Source organism: Tursiops truncatus, chromosome 4, assembly GCF_011762595.2.
Source record: "Tursiops truncatus isolate mTurTru1 chromosome 4, mTurTru1.mat.Y, whole genome shotgun sequence".
NCBI classification, from domain to species: Eukaryota; Metazoa; Chordata; class Mammalia; order Artiodactyla; family Delphinidae; genus Tursiops; species Tursiops truncatus.
Genome location: NC_047037.1, coordinates 114,977,889 through 114,996,370, shown reverse-complemented (window position 1 = coordinate 114,996,370; position 18,482 = coordinate 114,977,889). Strand labels below are relative to the sequence as shown.

At 37.7% G+C, this 18,482-nt stretch overlaps 2 protein-coding genes across 2 annotated transcripts in view; one reads left to right on the top strand and one right to left on the bottom strand.

Moving 5' to 3' along the window:
- Positions 1 to 3,147: 3,147 nt before the first annotated feature.
- On the bottom strand, positions 3,148 to 17,086 carry RBM11 (RNA binding motif protein 11). Its single transcript, XM_019923244.1, has 5 exons — positions 16,893 to 17,086; positions 13,268 to 13,430; positions 11,870 to 11,942; positions 7,755 to 7,851; positions 3,148 to 5,114 (listed from the first exon to the last, which is right to left on the bottom strand). The coding sequence occupies exons 1-5, from the start codon at positions 16,986 to 16,988 to the stop codon at positions 4,830 to 4,832; spliced, it is 714 nt and encodes a 237-aa protein (XP_019778803.1). The 5' UTR covers positions 16,989 to 17,086; the 3' UTR covers positions 3,148 to 4,829.
- Positions 16,987 to 18,482, top strand: part of LIPI (lipase I) — an 80,968-nt gene continuing 79,472 nt past the window's right edge. Inside the window, exon 1 of the mRNA XM_019922137.3 lies at positions 16,987 to 17,141. Coding sequence (XP_019777696.1) covers positions 16,987 to 17,141 — 155 coding nt within the window. The remainder of the gene's footprint in view (positions 17,142 to 18,482) is intronic.

Genomic DNA, 18,482 nt, shown 5'->3' with positions numbered 1-18,482 from the left:
TAAATCTGTAGTTTGAGCTGGCCTCATAGGCCAGTGAGTTTGCGATTCTCGCTGGACTGCTGTTCACTTGGATGAACTTTTCTGTGAGTCACCTCTAAAACTGGATGAGGCCCTCCTTCCATCTTGATTTTGCGTTCTGAGAGCTTGGCCTAGCTCCAGAAAGAGCATTCTCTCTAATTTTCTGCCTGCTGGAGGTGCAGATTATAGAGTCTGTGCCTGCATGAGGCTGACTGTCAGGTCAGGGTTCTGAGACACGAGGTACCATTATCAGCTCTCAGGGAACTGTCTAATCTAAAACCTTTCCTATCTCACTGCCTTTGTAGTGTTGAGATTCCTTTCTCAGTATTACCCATCCGGAATCATGGATTAGATGGTTCCTGATTAGAGGTGTCTCCCTTTTGTACGAGATTGTAGTACCATTCTTACTGCCGGTAGCAACTTGTTCTCCTTCTTTCCAGCTATATTTGGGAGTGACTTTGGATTACGGAGGCTGCATTTTCTGTGCCCTCTTCAGGGACATCTCTTGTGTACATAGTTAAATCATATTCTAAGCCTGGAAGGTTACCTCCAGGTCTTCCCAAAAAGAGACTTACTGGTTTGTGTTACATTTGAACAGGTATACTTATGCAGATCCTAAGTGTCGGTGGCCAGACAATGGGTCCTATGATTTATAAAACTTTCATATATAAGGGGATTTATAGAGAGCTCTCATCCTAAACAAATATCCTCTTGGTACCTCTGGGAGGATCAAATTGAAAGCAGGTCACAAAAATGTATTACGGCTGGCTTAAAAGATTCCCTTAACAAAAGAAAACAGCAGAAGTCAGACTTAGGACAAAAATTTAAGTTCACCATAAATTCTCCTCTGCCTTCCTCCTATACTCACCTTTAGCCCCAGTTCCCTGTTCCTGACCCCCCAGAAGATCTTTTAGATCTCTGGACCCCTGTCCCAAATCTACGTGCTTCCAAGCCCAGCCCCACTTCTTCAACAAATTCTTTTAATCCCCCAAACTTCTCTGGCTTCCCCAGAAAATCTCTTGACCACCTAACACCTGCTTTAACCTCTCTTTCCTTACAACAATTATAGGAGGCTTTTAAAACTGACCTCAAAACATGAGGCAGTCAAGTCATTCATGTGACTAGTGTCAACCAAGAAGTAGCTCTAGCTGAAGCCCCAGAGATGCACAGCAAGGCTCATTTTACCAATCCCTTTTGATTCCACCTACTTTCGGGGACTCTGTAATCAGGCCTAAAACAATCAGGCCCAACCAGCCTCAAGCCTTCCTATGAAATCCCCATTATGCAGGTTCCCTGTATCCCCACCACAAAGAATTCATGAACCCTGTACAGCAGCTGACCTTCTAAATTACAAAACCCTTTTCACCCCCACTTTCTGGAGATCCTACTGCATCCAGAGAAGAACTAGCAATAGAAAGATGGGTGGCCATCCACAATCCCACTCATAGGGCTACCAAAGAGTGTCCTTCCCACCTCTGATTATACTAGAGTCATATGACAAGCCAGGTGGCCCCCTGGAGAAAATCCTCTTCACTGAGTATATAAACAGCCAGACCCTCTCCCAGGCCCTCCTCCAAATGATCAAGAAATGGCCCAATTGGAGCCATTTCTTGGCTGATATTTAGGACTTGATAGGAGCCAGAGAAGACTTCCCTTCAAAAGTTAAGTGGGCTAAAGTAGAACTAGGCACTCGGAAGGAAGGAGAGTATTCTAAAGCCTTTGTGGAATGCAGTACACAGATATTCCAAAGACACAACTGCCCTAAATCCAGAGGCCTCAGAAAATAGAAATCTTTGAATTTATGTCTCAATTGAAAATCTCTCTGATACAAAGAAACACGTCTAAAATAATGTAGCTGGATGAGCAGGCAAGTCTCTGTCCTCCCAGAGGAATGGAGACTCTCATGCACTCCTACTGCAGTGTGTGTTTACATGTTATATATATGTTATATATATGTGTTATATATATATATTATAATGTTATCCTGAAATTACCTAATTGTCGGGCTATGCTAGTAGACCAAATGCTCCTTGAATGTTGGGACCACAGTCTTTCAGTGATGTAACCTCAGCACCAAAATCTCTGTTTAGAATGATATTCATTCATTGTTGATTGGTTTGCTTAATGAAAATTCCCAGCAGGAAATGAACAGAACCTGGACAAATTCACAATGAGGAGCTAATAACCACTTAGAAACAAAGTGAAGGAAATTGTCTAGAGTAACTCCCAGGGTTTTGATTGGCATGCAGGAGAGTCTGCAATGTTTCACTTGTGATTGACTTGGAGGTGGAATAAAATAATGAAGATACTTTCAGCCTGGGATAGGTGGCTGAGATGAGGGTTATTTTTCTATCCAGGATCTTACCATTTTTCTCATTTAAAAATAGAAGCAAAGACATTAATTATTAGGATTCAGCTAGTGTGCTGGACTGATCAACAGTATGCATCTAAAAATGTTTTCATTTATTAAGCTCCTCAAGCAAGGTCAAGTAGCTGTGCCAATTATTGTTAGATCCAGGTTCCTTGCAGTAGATACTATACAGGCTTTTTGGGCTCAATCCTTCCCAGGGTTTATAACACAGGAAATATATTAGTATCCTTACCTACTGGTTATATTCTCTAATTACAATGCAAGTAGCTTGTGTGTTTCTTAATCAATACATAACCTATTGATAATGTAACAAGGTAGTACTGGAAGCTCAAAAGTAAGTTTTACCAGGAACCAGATAATAGATCACTTGTCTCACTTGCTAAGGGAGTTTCTGCATGTACATGAAGTAATTTTTGCAGGCTGGGCATGATTGGGAATAAAGAGACTTAGCCCACAGTCATGGGGTGACATGTGACCTCATAGATCTCATCCTGATTGGGCAGAAAAACATCATCACTAACCACTTCAGCAAATATTGCTTAGTGCAGACTGGAGAGGCTGTGCTCACTGAACTTTTGTGGGCTTGAGGTATCGAGGTAGATATCATCTTTGTTAAAAAGAGGTTTTTCTGAGCTTTCTGAAGTTAAATGTTATTTCTATAGAGATTTATATATTATGCTCATTTTTCACCAACATCACACCCATGCTATCAATTTACTTTTCTTGATGGTAAGTAAATTAATGAGAGACAAACTCAATTCTGATTTAACTAGCTTTACTGGGATGTACAGAAACAGAAAACAGTGGTAGGATACGGACACTCTAAAGCTCCTGAGCTTTCAACACAGACCAGAGTGGCTGCAGTTGGTGTGCCATCGGTTCTTTAGGATGATATTATAGGAGCCAACTCTACTCCTCCAGCCTTCCGCCCCTTCCTAGAGAGAGGGAAGGCTGGGAACCAAACAGCCAAGTCATCCTTGGGGAATAGCTACTGAAATCACATCTGCCACAGGCCACATCTACCCTAAGGGAGAATACACCCAGCTCTTAAATATACTTAAATTGAGATGAAGCTGAAAAACCAGTGTCACATCTATCTTTTCATTTTGTTCACCATCCTGATAAATGGGCCTATTTTCATTTCTCTAAGTGCCTGACATCAAGAGTGCTTCCTTACCACTGAAGCATGCAAGTGGGCTAAGACGGACTGAACAGCTCTCTGTTAAGTCATTGAAACGAGGTCAACAATTGTCGAAACCCTCCAGCAACTGGTCCATAGTAGAATATTGGCCCAAGCTGGTCAAAGAAGAAAATATCTGGAGAGAAAAAAATTAGGGTAAAATTGAAAGTGTTGAATTGCAGTGCTAATGAGACACCCAGGTGGGTATGCTCTGTAGGCACAGGAGAAAATGGTCTGGGGATGCCGCTTTGGATGTTCTGGCAAGAGGGAGAGATCTCACTCTCTAATCACCCATCAGTTATTATTTTAGCAATACAAAGGAAGGGGTTGACTACACATCAGTGTACAATGCCCCAGCACGTGGACGGTGCTAAAGGAACGGTAATAATTCTTAACGCTGTTTCTTTCATTAAACTGTTACCAAAATCATTTTTACATCAGAATTTTATAATAATCATGTAACAATAAATTAGTTATTATCTTATTATAGCTGCATTCAATGCTAATATTTCAAAGGTGATATACTTGTTTTAACAGCAATACATTTGAAACCATACCTCAGGACGTGTCATTACAGCAAAGATTTCAGGGTGTGTTCTGCATTCATCTTTTTGACCAAGTTTAAATGTAATTTCCGTCTTGTTCTTCAACTGCCTTGTTTTTCAGTATTACAGAAACTCATTTACAAAATAAAGTAGTGAATGTGAGAATAAAAAGATGATTGTTCACAAATTCCAAGCTTCTAGCATTTGAAGCAGAATGTGTACACATATACTTAAATAAATAGATTTTGAGAGTGGAGAATTAAAATTGGAAAGATAATTTAAATACTGAAGGAAAATAATTTAAATAATTTTTAACTCAAAGATATAACATTGGGAAAATTGATAATTTAAAATAATATAGGATTGTAGATGATATTAACCTTTTTAAGGAAAGTTTTATATTTTCTAATAACAAAATACAAAAGTGCTCAGTGACTTTTGATTAATATTTTAGTGCAAGTTCATTATAATACTAAAATATAACAACTCAAAGAGCATTTCTTGTTAACAACACCATTACAAATACAAAAAGCACACTATATTATTTTTAAGTTTTTGTCATTCAAGACAAAAATTGAATAGCAAATCAGAGGTCATATTATTATATATTTCAAAGAAGACAAGAAAGCCATGGAATTGGTCATTTAGTGGAATACAGAGTTTTCTTTTAAGAGAATGAAGACCAGTGTAGATACATTTCATTAGAATGTAAATACTAGTGCCTTTTTTTCTTACACTTTCGGAAATTTTGGCTATATTCATTTCCTCTATTGTTTTCTGTGCTACTATCACTATCACTGGTTTGTTTTTGCCTCTTGCGTTTATTCATCTGATAAAGGTCAGAGTCACTTGGTTGTTGGTGTGCCCATTCATAAGAGCTGGGTCCAGCCTCTAGATCTGGAACACAATTCAGTGAGGAAGACACAGAAGTGCTATTAGGAAGTGGTGCTGTCATCTCATAGTAAGGAAGCTGCAGTGCTGGATTATATGCATGCCACTGCTGTGGAAAAAACCCACAAACATTCATCTACCAAAACAAGCCCACAAAGTTAGGAAAAAAAAAAAAAAAGAGTTAACAGTTTACATTCATTACACAAATAACTACAGGCAAACCAAACCATGTGTTGGTATAAGAAGGACAGTGACTTTTCATACTAGGGATATGGTAGTTTCCTTAAATGGTTAACATAAAGATTCAAGGTAGTGTATAACTTACTACAATACAGATTAGTGCTGTCCTATCGAAATATAATGTAAGCCACGTATGTAGTTTCAAGTCTTCTAGTAGCCACAATATGAAAATAAAAATGAAACAGGGGTTTCCCTGGTGGCACAGTGGTTGAGAGTCCGCCTGCCGACGCAGGGGACACGGGTTCGTGCCCCGGTCCGGGAGGATCCCACATGCCGCGGAGTGGCTGGGCCCGTGGGCCATGGCCACTGAGCCTGCGCGTCCGGAGCCTGTGCTCCGCAACGGGAGAGGCCACAACAGTGAGAGGCCCGCATACGGCAAAAAGAAAAAAAAAAGAAACAGGTGCAATTAAATAATGTAATTTATTTATCCCCAAATATCCAAAATATTATCATTTCAACAAGTAACCAATATAAAAATTGTTAATGATACATTTTACTTTTTTTATACTAAGTCTTTGAAATTTGGTGTGCCTTTTATAGCGTATTTCATTTGGATGGTAAATTTTCATTGAAAATACTTCATCTGAATTTAGATTACATAAAATTTAGTTGAAAAAGTAGATATACTACCCAAGTTCTTTCAAACATACTTAAAAGTTTTACAATAACTGAATCAAGTCTCTGTTTTTAAATTTAAATTAATTAAAATTAAAAAGAAATTTAAAACTCAGCTCCTTATGGATGGCTGATGGCCACCATATTATACAGCAGTTTTCAATTGTTAAGATAGACACTTCCTTGTTTTTAAAATAGTTTTTAACTCAAAGTAGATTAAAGATTAATAGAGATAACATGATCTTGTGTGTGTGTGTGTGTGTGTGTGTGTGTGTGTGTGTATTTCTCATCTCATCAAAGATTAAAAAAATGCCAGAAAGAAGATATTGACAGTTTTAGACAAGAACTGGCAGTTTATTAATATCTCACTATAACTAAGAAAAGATTTTTCTAAAGGTTAAATTACCAATTTTCCTTATGGTTGCAAAGTGAAAATGGCTATTTGAAAAATCTGAAGCTCACAGGTATGTGGGATGTTTGCAAGAAATCACATCCTGTGAATCAGAATACCTTGTTATAGTCCCACATCTTTTATTAACAAGTTGTATAATCTTGGGCTTGTTGATTAATACCTCTGAACCTCAATTTTATTATGTATAAAATGAGGAGTTAGAAAAAACAAATTTCATAAGTTCCCCTTTAACAATATAGACCATCATTATGATTTCTAGGCCAGAACCATATTTTTGAGAGTCTTCGGAAATAATGTAGTTTACTCTACCAGTTGAGAATCTTTGCCTTTAGTTAAAAGAAGAAATTTATTTTTAAAAATATCCATGTCCAAAAGCAATATATTTGTAATTGATGATTACATTTTACCAAAATGTTTCACTAAATGAAATTATTCGATTCTAAAAACATATCTTCTAAAATAGTCATTTTTTTCCACTTTTTTTATTGGAGTATAATTGCTTTACAATGCTGTGTTAGTTTCTGCTGTAGAGTGAAGTGAATCAGCTATATGTATACATACACCCCCTACCTCTTGGACCTTCCTTCCCCTCCATCCCACCCATCTAGGTCATCACAGAGCACCAAGCTGAGCTCCCTGTGCTATACAGAAGGTTCCCACTAGCTATCTATTTTACACATGGTACTGTATTTATGTCAAACCTAATCTCCCAATTGATCCCACCCTCTCCTTCCCGCTCTGTGTCCATGTGTCCATTCTCTACGTTTGCATTTCTATTCCTGCCCTGCAAATAGGTTTATCTGTACCATTTTTCTAGATTCCACATATATGCGTTAATATACGACATTTGTTTTTCTCTTTCTGACTTACTTCACTCTGTATGACAGACTCTAGGTCCATCCACATATCTACAAATGACCCAATTTCATTTCCTTTTATGGCTGAGTAATATTCCATTGTATATATGTGCCACATCTTCTTTACCCATTCATCTGTCGATGCACATTTAGGTTGTTTCTATGTCCTGGCTATTGTAAATAGCGCTGCAATGAACACTGGGGTACATGGGTTATGGGTGTATGCCCAGTAGTGGGATTTCTGGGTCATATTCTACTTTTAGTTCTATTTTTAGTTTATTTATTTTAGTTCTATTTTTTAGTTTTTTAAGGAATCTCCATACTGTTTTATACAGTGGCTTTATCAATTTAAATGAGAACTCTATAGTCAAATTTTACTTGTACCACAGTGAATCATCACTAGCACCTGCTCCTTTTCTGTTGACACACTGGCTGTTTGCTTACATACTATGTGTAGGATTTCAGATGATTGCGTTAGAGCAGACTGCCATTGGGGCATAGAACTCAGGGCAGCTGCTGCCTTCATTCTAGGTTTAGATTTGAGCAGCTTAAGTTCCAAGTAGTTTTCATGTTCTTTATAGTTTGTATCATGCTATATATTGAACCAAAGGCATATCAAACTTACCATCTTCGGAAAGAAAAGATATTCCTGAGGTAAAGCTGCATTATTAATTGGAGAGAACTGCATGGGAAAGGAAGTTCTGCCCACGACTTCTTCATTTCTTGGGGGACGTAAAAGAAGTAACACAAAGTTACAATTCCTATGCATAAATGTCCTTTATTCTTATAATAAGATAGGTCTTCATAATTTTTTAAAAAAAGAGCTTTTCTAAAAGAACTCAATTAAGATAACTTTAAACACATGATCCTTATTACACTAATAATGTAGTGACACTGCAGTACCACAAGTCTTACTAATTACTACATACTGAAAGCTCAATATTTAGAGTCACATTTGGCTTTCTGATAGGAAAATGTTAATCAATGTTATAGTTGTATAAAGACAAAGAACACTTAGATATGAAGAAAGCAAAGCAAGTTCTTAATAATCACCAAGGGTACATTCAATCTTCTACAAAAAAAAAAAAGCAAAAGAAAGGTAGAAATTTTCTCAATTTATTTTTGAAGGAATGTTCACTGTATAACTACAAAAATTATGTTCTTTCCTAAATGGTCTGCTGATGTTAACATGAACACATAATATCTGCTGATTTCTTCCACACACTATTTAAAACAATACCAATCCCTAATTTAAAAGCAGTAGTGTCCTAAAGGTTTATTTATACATGTAATATTTGCTTCTATGGAGATGTCTAATAAATTCCAATGGTATGCATAGTGACTAGACTCTACAGCTAGTCATTAGCTTACTTGCTCCATAGTATTCCACAATTTTAATGCTAATACTACTAATCTTAGGACAGGAAGTTTACTGTGGGGAAGGGTGAAATTAATACAGGCAGGTGGAGGCAAAGGCAAAGGCAGGAGAACAAAGGGAAGCAGTCAGATTGATAGGCATTGGTAAGTGGTGAGAGTAGTATCACAGAAGCCAGTGGAAGATGCATTTCATTAAGGAAATACTTAGGGTCGGGTGTTACAGAACAGTAAACTGGGTAAGCACCAAAGCTACTCAATTGTTGATCAGAAGGTTCCTGATAACCTTTAAAAGAACAACTTCCACATAACAATGGGGTTAAGAAGTGAATAGGAGGTAAGGATGTGAAAGATAATTTTTCCGTGAGAGGAAGGGGAAAAATAAAACAGCATGATTTGGAGGTAGAGTTCAAGGAGTTTGGAACATGTGTGTGGGGTAAGTGATGGAAAAGAAACAAGATAAAAAGTGCAATGAAGTTATAGAGTGGGGAAGATACAACCCAGTAACAGAGGTGGTGAGATTAGCACCGTTATGAAAACAGCTGCCGACTTTCTAAAACCATTACCTTTCCTATGTGAATCTCAGGGCATGCATAGTTGTCTCCACAGAGGAATCACACGTAAATTGGGAAGAGCTGTGAGTTGAACCATGTCAACTCAAAATTTATATGTTGAAGTCCTAACTCCCAATACTTCAGAATGTGACCTTATTTGGAAACAGCATTGTTGCAGATGTAATTAGCTAAGAGGAGGTCATACTGGAGTAGGATGGGTTAAACAGGTACCCTTATTATAATCAAAAGGGGAAATTTGGAGACGGATGCACACAGGGAGAACACCATATGAAGATGAAGATGGAGAGCCGGGTGATGCTTGTACAAGCCAAGGAATATCAAAGATTGCCAACAAACCGGGACAAGCTATGAGAGAGGCCCAGAACAGACTCCTTCTCACAGCCCTCATAAAGAAATCTAGCAGACACCTTGATCTTGGACTTTGAGGCTTCAGAACTGTGAGACAATTCATTTCTGTGTTTAAGCACTCTGTTTGCAGTACTTTTTATGGTAGCCTTAGCACGCTAATACAGGAACTATTTATTAAAAACAGAACTATTTATTGCCTAAGAGTCAATAACAAGCATAAAAACCCATTTCCAAGAAAGACTATAGGGTATAACAAGTGCACCATTTTTCTCTGCACAACACTTCTAGAACATGATAACCTTTTCCCATTCTTCCTTTATAATGTAGCACATACTAGAAGAATAAGGTACAACCAGTGAAGTGGAGTATTATGGAATATACACATATTTCTGATCTTCTACCCTAGAATTTGTGATGATTAAAAGTACATCAATCATAAGTAGAGAATGCAAGTTACTGCCATCTTCTAGCTGTTTATCTAGTCTTTCTTGTTCTGCCCCAAACCTAGCAATAGCTTGTTTTTTCCAAAATCCTGAGAAAAAAAGAGGTATCTTTTCCCACTAGAAGAAGAGGGGAAGCTTTTATATTACATAAACGGCTCAATTCAAGAGTCCATAGTTCCTCTCATATGAAGGAAGTGAATCACTACCCCTTTTTGCTAACATTTGCTGAAAGTATTTACTGGATGCTTGCTATGTGCTCAGTATTTTAAATACCTTGAATTTATTATAAAATTTGATTCTCACAATAACCTTCTGAAGTACTATCCTCATTTTAGAGATGGGCTACAGGGTGATAATCTGTCCAAGGTTAATAAAGTGGCACAGGCAGGATTCAAATTCAGGTAGTCTGGTTTCAGTACCTATTTTGTCTTTATTTCACTGATACAGAAATGTTGGGGAGAATGAAGACACGGAGAACACCGTGTTATACTTGGAGTGCAGTACTTCTCCTAAAGATAAGACTGGGAAATTGTCAGTTCTAAGAGGCCACTCTTCCATGCCTAGGAGGGCTGATATAATTAGCAGGCATGGGAGGTTCAGCTGTTGTTAGCCTACTGGCGAATACTCAGTTCTGCTACAGAAAACAATAAAAAAACAGGGATGGATGAAACTCACAAGAAATGCTTAGGGTAGCCTTTAAGTAAGCTACACTGATGCAGCTGATGCAGCAGAGAGAGAAACAGGGTCTACGAATATTAGTGTAGCCAGAACTCAGCTAATACGAGCTTATGAGATAGCAATGAAACCGTGTTAGAAACAGAATAAGCAAGTGGCTTGGGAGACACAGGCAGAATTCATAATATATATTAAATACGCATAATAAATAAGTTAGTGTGTTCCAAGAGATGCCACAGATAGATCCGATAGAAAATATGATGGAACAAATAAGATTGTTACTCATAGAAAGAAAGTAAAGGAAATACCTAGTACTTATCATGGCACCTATGGGCTAACAGTTTTGCTGCTCTTGTTTTTGTTCTGCCTAAGAAACTCAGATAGAACCTGTGAGTACCTAGCTCCTTCTGTAGCCAGGTGTATTTGCCCCTATGTCTTTTTGAGAGAGCAAGTGAGTGAAACTAGCTCCGGGAACCTTCTATCTGAATGGAATTCGTTACTCAAACCTCAACTCTAGGGTTCATGACCACACTATCAGTGGGAAAGGTTGATGCAGCAGAGAGAGAAACAGGGCATATGAATATTAGTGTAATCAGAACTCAGCTAGTATGCTCCTTTTGCCCATTTATGCTAACTATCCACTATCTTTCCTTTTGCTTTTCACTATCCAGTATCTTTCCTTTTGCTTTTGACTGTATCTTTTAAATTGTTTTACTAAATGCTGTTATTTGAGCATCTTATTTGGTTTGGGAGACTTTCTGTTCCACGACCTTTGGGATAGCTGCACTGAGAGTGTCCTTGCAGGCTACCATTGCATCGAGAAATCAGCCTACACAAAACTTGAGAATATTTTGAAAATTACCATAGAGAAGTTTTTAAAAATAGTAACATAAACGGTAGAGTGGCTTAATGTCAGAAGGCTTAATTTTAAGCCTAGCAACTATCACTTTTTCATCTTTGTGCCCTTGGCAATTAGTTAACTTTTGCATCTCTATGTTTATTCAAGTATAAAATGTGGATAATAGTGATCCATCGCAATGAGACTTTGGATGCTTAAGTGACTGAACAGTTATGAAAAGTACGCAGTAACCTATAAAGAATGCCACAAATATATATCTCTCCCACCTACTGCAGAAAATATTGACTGAACTCTAAATGAAAATATTTTCTGTCGCTTTTCATGTTTTCAGGAAAAATGAATTCCTTAATATTATCCTATGTCTAAACAGTAAGGTTTTACAGTAGTCCAGAATATATAAAAACCTTTCCTGGCGTGAGACCATATTTATTTGCTTTACCTTTATGAAAAAAATATTTTTAATTACCTGTAGCTGTGTGAATTTATCTTAACACAGCTCTCAAAACTTTGGTTAGCTGGATCACAAGAGCGAGAGCTCCCTTTAAAAGAAACAGAATAACAGATTACTTCATGGTACAAGTTTCTGGAGTTCTCACATTAAACCATTTAAAAAAATTCCATATAAGATACATGGATATATCTTTGATCTCCCAATATTCATAAGTTGTTTACATCACTATAAATGACTGAATTATAACCAAGCTTTGTCCAAAGCAATGGGTGTAGAAAAGAATTATGTTGACATGGGGCCACATAAGACAGGTGATGCTATTTGGTTCTACACACCTGGAAACTAAAAATGGCAAATACACACCTGGAAACTAAAAATGGCAAATAATCAGTGTTATTTGCCTCCTGTTTTGAAGGCATGAGTTCTCTAAACTGTACTGACAAAAGTGAATGCAACCTGACAGGATAATGAGCAGCTGGCTGGGGATGTGTCAGAACACGATATGGCCTGGCCCGTTTTACCAGTCAGTATGAGTTAACGGGACAGTACGTGAGAGCATGATGCAACCAATTAATTATCTTTGCAAAGACAAAATAAAACAAAACGAAATGCAAAGTTATGCTTTTCCTTTGCAAAAAGGCATTGTTTCCTTATTCTTATTTATTTTTTTTAGTAGAGCAAGAAGAATAAAAACCAAACAAACAAGAGATACATCAATAAACCTGAATCATTAGGGGAGGTAGGCAACATAAGCATTGCAAACATTGCAGCAAAAGCATAAGCATTGCTTCTATCAGTACCTCAAACTATGAAAGGGCTAGAGCAATAGTACAATGTTCTCTGGGCATCTAATCAAAGATGATCAGTTCTTGACATTGTAGCAGGAGAAGGCATTTGAGGCCGTTCATGTCAGGAAGCTTTCTTCCATTAAGGGTCAGCCTTTGGCCAGCTGCTTTTACGGGGACTCAGATCCAGGGTGATATGTATAGCATGATGACACCAGGAGAAGAACTAGGCACCCACCTTATCTTCCAAATAGTAGATATTTGACACCATTGACAAGAAGATCAGCAAATAGCATTGCTATATAGAAGCTAGAGTTGTGTGTCCCCAGTTCATTTAGATTTGTTTAATTCTTAACAGCCAATAGCAACTATCATAGCTATTTGCTGGCTGACATTAAAATAGAACATTTAAAATTTTAATACACAAAAGATGCTATAGAGTTGGCAACCTAATTGGTAATATTAACTAATTGCATAACATTATGAATGTGTTCTGAGAAATTTTAAGAGACTACAGGGGCACTGTTTTGGTCTTAGGCTATAATATAAAAAACAAAAATGTTTACACCTCTGGGAATAGCACCACCAACAAAACACACTTGGAAGATTCATCAGTGATAAAACCTACCAAATCGATACTGCACATTAATTGGTCTTCCATATAAACGAATTCCATTCAGCAAAGCTATGGCATAAGACACTGATTCTGGGTGTTTAAAGCAGACAAACCCAAAAGACTTCGGCTTTCCTTCTCTGTCTTTGCAGATAGTCACTTTGGTTAATGGCCCAGCCTGTAAGAAACTTAAAAATTATTTTCTCATAAATCTAAAGATTTTTTTTACACTGAGAAAATCAAGTATACGCAACTTTAGACTAAAAAAAAAATCTGTTAGCAATAACAGCTCTGTTAATAATGTATTTCCCTAACAATAAATATCATACTTACACTTTCTTGGCATTTTTCTGGCTCATCAAAAAATATTTATGGTGTTAAGATCAGGAAATTTTAGGTAATAGTTCCAAATCTTAAAAGGAAAGATATGTTACCCTTATGTTAGGCCTAACAAAACAATTTAGAGTGCATTTAAATCTAAGGTTAAAATACTACTTTGTCTCCACACATATTAACAGTGTATAACTCAAAAATAACTGAAATGACAAACCCAATATTCTTTGACTTATCATAAAGAAACTGGTAATATTACATCAAAGCCTAATTTTTTCTGACAAGATTAAACATTTTCACAGGAGAAACTAAATTTTTGATCTATATAGAAACTATTTTGATCTGGTAATCCCATTTGGTAAATATTCCCAAAGGGAAAAATATTTTAATATGTTTAACACTTTTAGGTAGGTGCATTATTTATAAGAATGAAAATTGAGGAAGGCTCTAAATCCAACAACAGGAGAATATTACTCCATGGTGTATCATTAAAATAGAATAAAATAAAATAAATTGAAAATATTCAGATTTTATTGATAATAAAACCTATAATTAGCAATACAGAGTAAAAATGCAGAGCCAACTATTGTAAAATGTGTTAATTACAACCAAAAGAATGTTACCTCTCCACCATGATAGTGATTTGAGGAAGTGCTCACCAAGACTCACAATACCTAAGAGTTAATGGTGAACAGCTCATAGTTTTCCATAGTACTTTAATGATTGATTACTGATCTCTGTTGAGTTGGATAAGTACATTAAGAAATTGTTTCTAGTCTAAAGAAAAATGTTAATTATCGTCTTCAAAACGATGCTGTATTTTAAGATTCAATCTTTCTTTTTTTATTCTCTACTTTCCCAGAGAGTAGCTCATCCTCCCTTCTGTCTTCAAGAGCCACTGCATCAACAAATCTATTTTTCCCACTCATGCCTCATTCATGGAGACAGTCTCCTAGAGACCTCCATGTGATTGTGTTTCAAACTCAACATATTTGAAACTGAATTCATTATCTTTCCCCTTGAAATCTCTACTTCAGTATTTCTTGGTTAAAAGTACAAAGATATTGAAACTGATGTCCACTCTTCCAAGGATAAGCAGAAATTTGAAAGAAACCAGTAAAAAGGATAACTATATATAGTAATAAAATAAATCAATTTTAATCAGTACTTTTCCACTGCTGATATTAAATATATAAAATCGCGAATGGACAGAATGTGCTTACATGCTTTGAGTTTCACAAATTCAAAACTATGCCCGTGCATTTTTAAAGTCCAACAAGAAGGCTTGCCAGTAGCAACAATCACATCAAAACTTTTTAGTCTCTTTAAAACAGAATGAAACACATAAACAGTGTGGTCAGTTGTCAAGATCTGCTAACTTCTGCTGGGTCGAAGCCTTCCTAAAAGATACCTCACTTTAACAAATTCTTCTAGAATACAGAAGGGCTTAGGCAAAAATACAAACGTATGCTTGGTTGTCTGAACTGTTAAAAGAGATGAATATTTTGTTTAGGGAGAAATTATAAGCAATGAGATCTACCTATCTATCTTGTAGATCCACATACAACTGATATAGATCCAGTCCCTACTGACTAGAAATAATATATGTGCATGGGGGCCTTCATGCCTATCCCATTCCCCTCATCAGTGCCCTCTGCTCCTTTTTTGTTGGCTCAACATGAAAGAAGCCTCTTGGAGAAAAAGAACTAGTTTTCTTTCTCTCTCTCGCCCCCTCCTTCCCTCCCTTCCTCCCTCTCTCCCTCCCTTCCTCCCCCCCCTTCCTCCCCCCCCTTTTTTTTAAGTTAAAATGATAAGTTTCAAGTAATACGGGGAGAAAAACATAACCATAGGAAAAGACAAGTATTAGAGTAGATTAAAAAGGGCAAGTTTAAAAAAGACGGCAAGTTAGAAGAATAAAAGCCTTAAAATCAACAATATTTTTCAAATAATAAAAATGTTTTATGTCCAGGAAAGGTAACTGAGTTCCTGGAGGAAATTCTATCAAATTGTGTGTATCTGTAATTAACAGAGGGGTGCTTTAGTTCAGAGATGAAGGTAGAGCCTTTTAGAAACTATATAAAGAACGCCTTTCACCTCTGGTGCTCATACTTAGCCTTTGATATTTAGTTTTGCTATTGCTCCCTTTGAACTTGCCCTTATTCTGATAGGAGGAAGTCACTCTTGATTTCTCTTGATGTTAGTATCAGTAGTATTATTGATAGTAATAGTAGTGATATGAGTAGTGGCAGCAGCAGCAAACACTTAGTAAGGGCCAGGTTCAGTTTTGTTTTATCCGGATTAGTTTATTCAATCTTCACACCACATCATATTGTGGATACTATTACTCCCATTGACATTTGAGGAAACTGGGCACTGAGCTATTCATTTAGTTGGCCAGAGTCACATTGTTGACATCAGAATTCACACTCTAAACAACTTTTCTGTACTATGTGTCCCTCTTTTTCTTTTTTGCAGATTATCTTAAATCATGGTAATTAATTTGAAATTTCTCCTTTTAGGAAGACCAAGGGCTGTCTCTTAAATTTGTATGTCCAGCACCTTACTTACTGTTTGTCACATAATTGTGGATCATTAAATGGTTAAATGAATGGCTGAATGAAGACATCTCTTTAGCAAGTGAGACCTATGTGTATACAGTAGGTGAGTGTTTACAGGGGACAGGAGTTTTAATCCTGGAGGTACCAGGTCTGGAAAAGTTTTCATAAGATCCTCTTGGTATGAAATAAAGGGAACTGGCCAGGGAATCAATTGGTCACAGTCACGATTTGGCTGCCCAAATCATTTCAAATCTCATTTATCATTCTGGAGTAAAAATACTTGCCGTGTAAAAGGGCTTGGGGGGAATAAGTAATGTAGATGGAAACATGTTAAAATGTATTCCTCTCATTTCGCGGGATGTAAGACGTGAGGTGCTTATTACCTGAAGCAAGACAGCGACAGGGCTGTTTTGTGTTTTGCCTAAACACACCCAAGGCCCAGGCAGCGCCTCTGAAAAGCCCTTACTCAGGGCTGGGGGTTGAAGGGGGCCCAGTCACTGCTCACCCCAGGACTCTGCAGTGGGGATGGGATGCGGAAGGGATGGGGACGGGGCGCACTCTGTCACTTCACTACCCAGTTGCTCACCTGGTGACAGGTGCGCCAAAGCGGAACTAAATTAAAACCAAGGCACAGGATGGGGCGGGAAGTGGGCCGGGCTCCGGATGGTTCAGGTGCGGCCCGCCCCTCTGGCTGCGTTTCCGGCTCGACGCGCCCTGCCCCTCAGCCACCCCTTCCCCGCCGACAGTACCTGAAGGAACAGCTCGTAAAGAATCTCTTCCCGCACTCGGGCCTCTAAATTTCCCACAAACACCGTTCTGTCGGCTTCCTCCTGAGCAGGGAACATGCCTTCGCCTCGGCCCAAGAACGGAGGAGGCCTCGAGACCACGACCCCTCGTCTCGAGACCACGACCCTTCTCCTCAGCCGCGGAGCCGGCTACGAGAATAAGCGCGCAAGGGGCGGAGCGAGGCTGCGGCGCCACGCCCCCAGCACCCCGTGGTAACCGCCCAGCGCGCCTTCGCCACGCCCCGGATCCGGCTGGGACCTTGGGAGAGTGAGTGACAGTAAGTAAGATTAGTGTGCAAGGGGCGTTGACCTCTTGCTTATGGAGGTTCCTTCATTTAACAGGGCACGACATTATGAATTGATTTTGGATTTATTCAACAAACATTTAAAATAAAATGACTATAGAGGTGATTTAAAACATACTAACTTCATTACAGAAGCTCCCAGGCTAAGGGGGAAGACTAATTTCTTTGCTTCCAAAGAGTAAATGAATAAATCATTGGGATTTGAAATTTGTATTCTTCATAAAATACTTTTTGAAAGAGTGAGTGCATGCATGCATGCATGGATGTGGATACAGTAGAGTACTAGAATTAGTTTATATACCTAGGAAGCGGTCCCTAGTGAAGTCTTTGAAAATGGACACAGGTTTTAAGTGGACTGCAGAAGGCATTTGAACTTGAGAAAACAAACTATACCAAGGCATACTGGAAAGAATATAGCAAGTTTTGTTACTGAAGCCAGAATTCTTGAGGATGGCTGCTGGGTGATTGTGGTAGGATCCAATGTTTGTGTTTTGTATCAGGGCTGTACTTTGTAAGCTGTGGGACCAGGGTGAAGAATTAATTCTTACTTGAAGATTGAAAAAAAAATCCTAAAAACAATAAAGATAATTAAAAGAAAGGAGGAAGAAAACTTACTCAGAATCTCAGTGCTTTGATAAATTAACTGTCAACTGTTAACTTGGCTTCCTTTCTGACATGATATGTCTACATAGGACCCTGAAATCATCCTGTAAATATCATGCAAGTAATCACTATTTGGCCTTTACTTAGGTGTGGTGATCATTCATTTTTAATTGAAAAGGTATTCTTTTACATGGTTACTGGACCAAAGAAATCATCTTTTCTAATGAAAAGGGACACATCTTTAGAATCCTGATTTCTAACTGAACTCTGACAATACTTAATTTTATGACTTTAAGCAAGTAATTTCACTTTTTGAAATTCAAGTTCTGTTTCTTGAGGAACAGATTGGACTAATATAATTACCTCATTTAATAGATATTTTCTGAGTGCTTATTATGTGCCAGGCACTGTTTTTAATCCTTGGGAAACAAAGGTGAGTATAAAGATCTGCCCTCCTAAACCATACAGTGTAATGGGAGAAACAGACTTCTTGAACATATAAATATAAAATCATGTGTCAGTAACTTTCACTAGTTACCTTTGGTTGATATATTATGAATCTATAAGTCCTGTCTTCATTTCTTCTTTCTTTCTTCTATCATCAATATTGTTGTAGTAGGGTAGGAGGGGGTTGAGAAAACTTGCA

What these genes read in the sequence shown, in the direction of transcription:
- RBM11 (XM_019923244.1), bottom strand. Translation starts at nt 16,988, where the DNA reads ATGTTCCCTGCTCAGGAGGAAGCCGACAGAACGGTGTTTGTGGGAAAT. An exon ending in TTTACGAGCTGTTCCTTCAG is followed by an intron (nt 13,431 to 16,892) that starts GTACTGTCGGCG and finishes AGTTTCTTACAG; the next exon opens with GCTGGGCCATTAACCAAAGT. An exon ending in TAATGTGCAGTATCGATTTG is followed by an intron (nt 11,943 to 13,267) that starts GTAGGTTTTATC and finishes TTTCTTTTAAAG; the next exon opens with GGAGCTCTCGCTCTTGTGAT.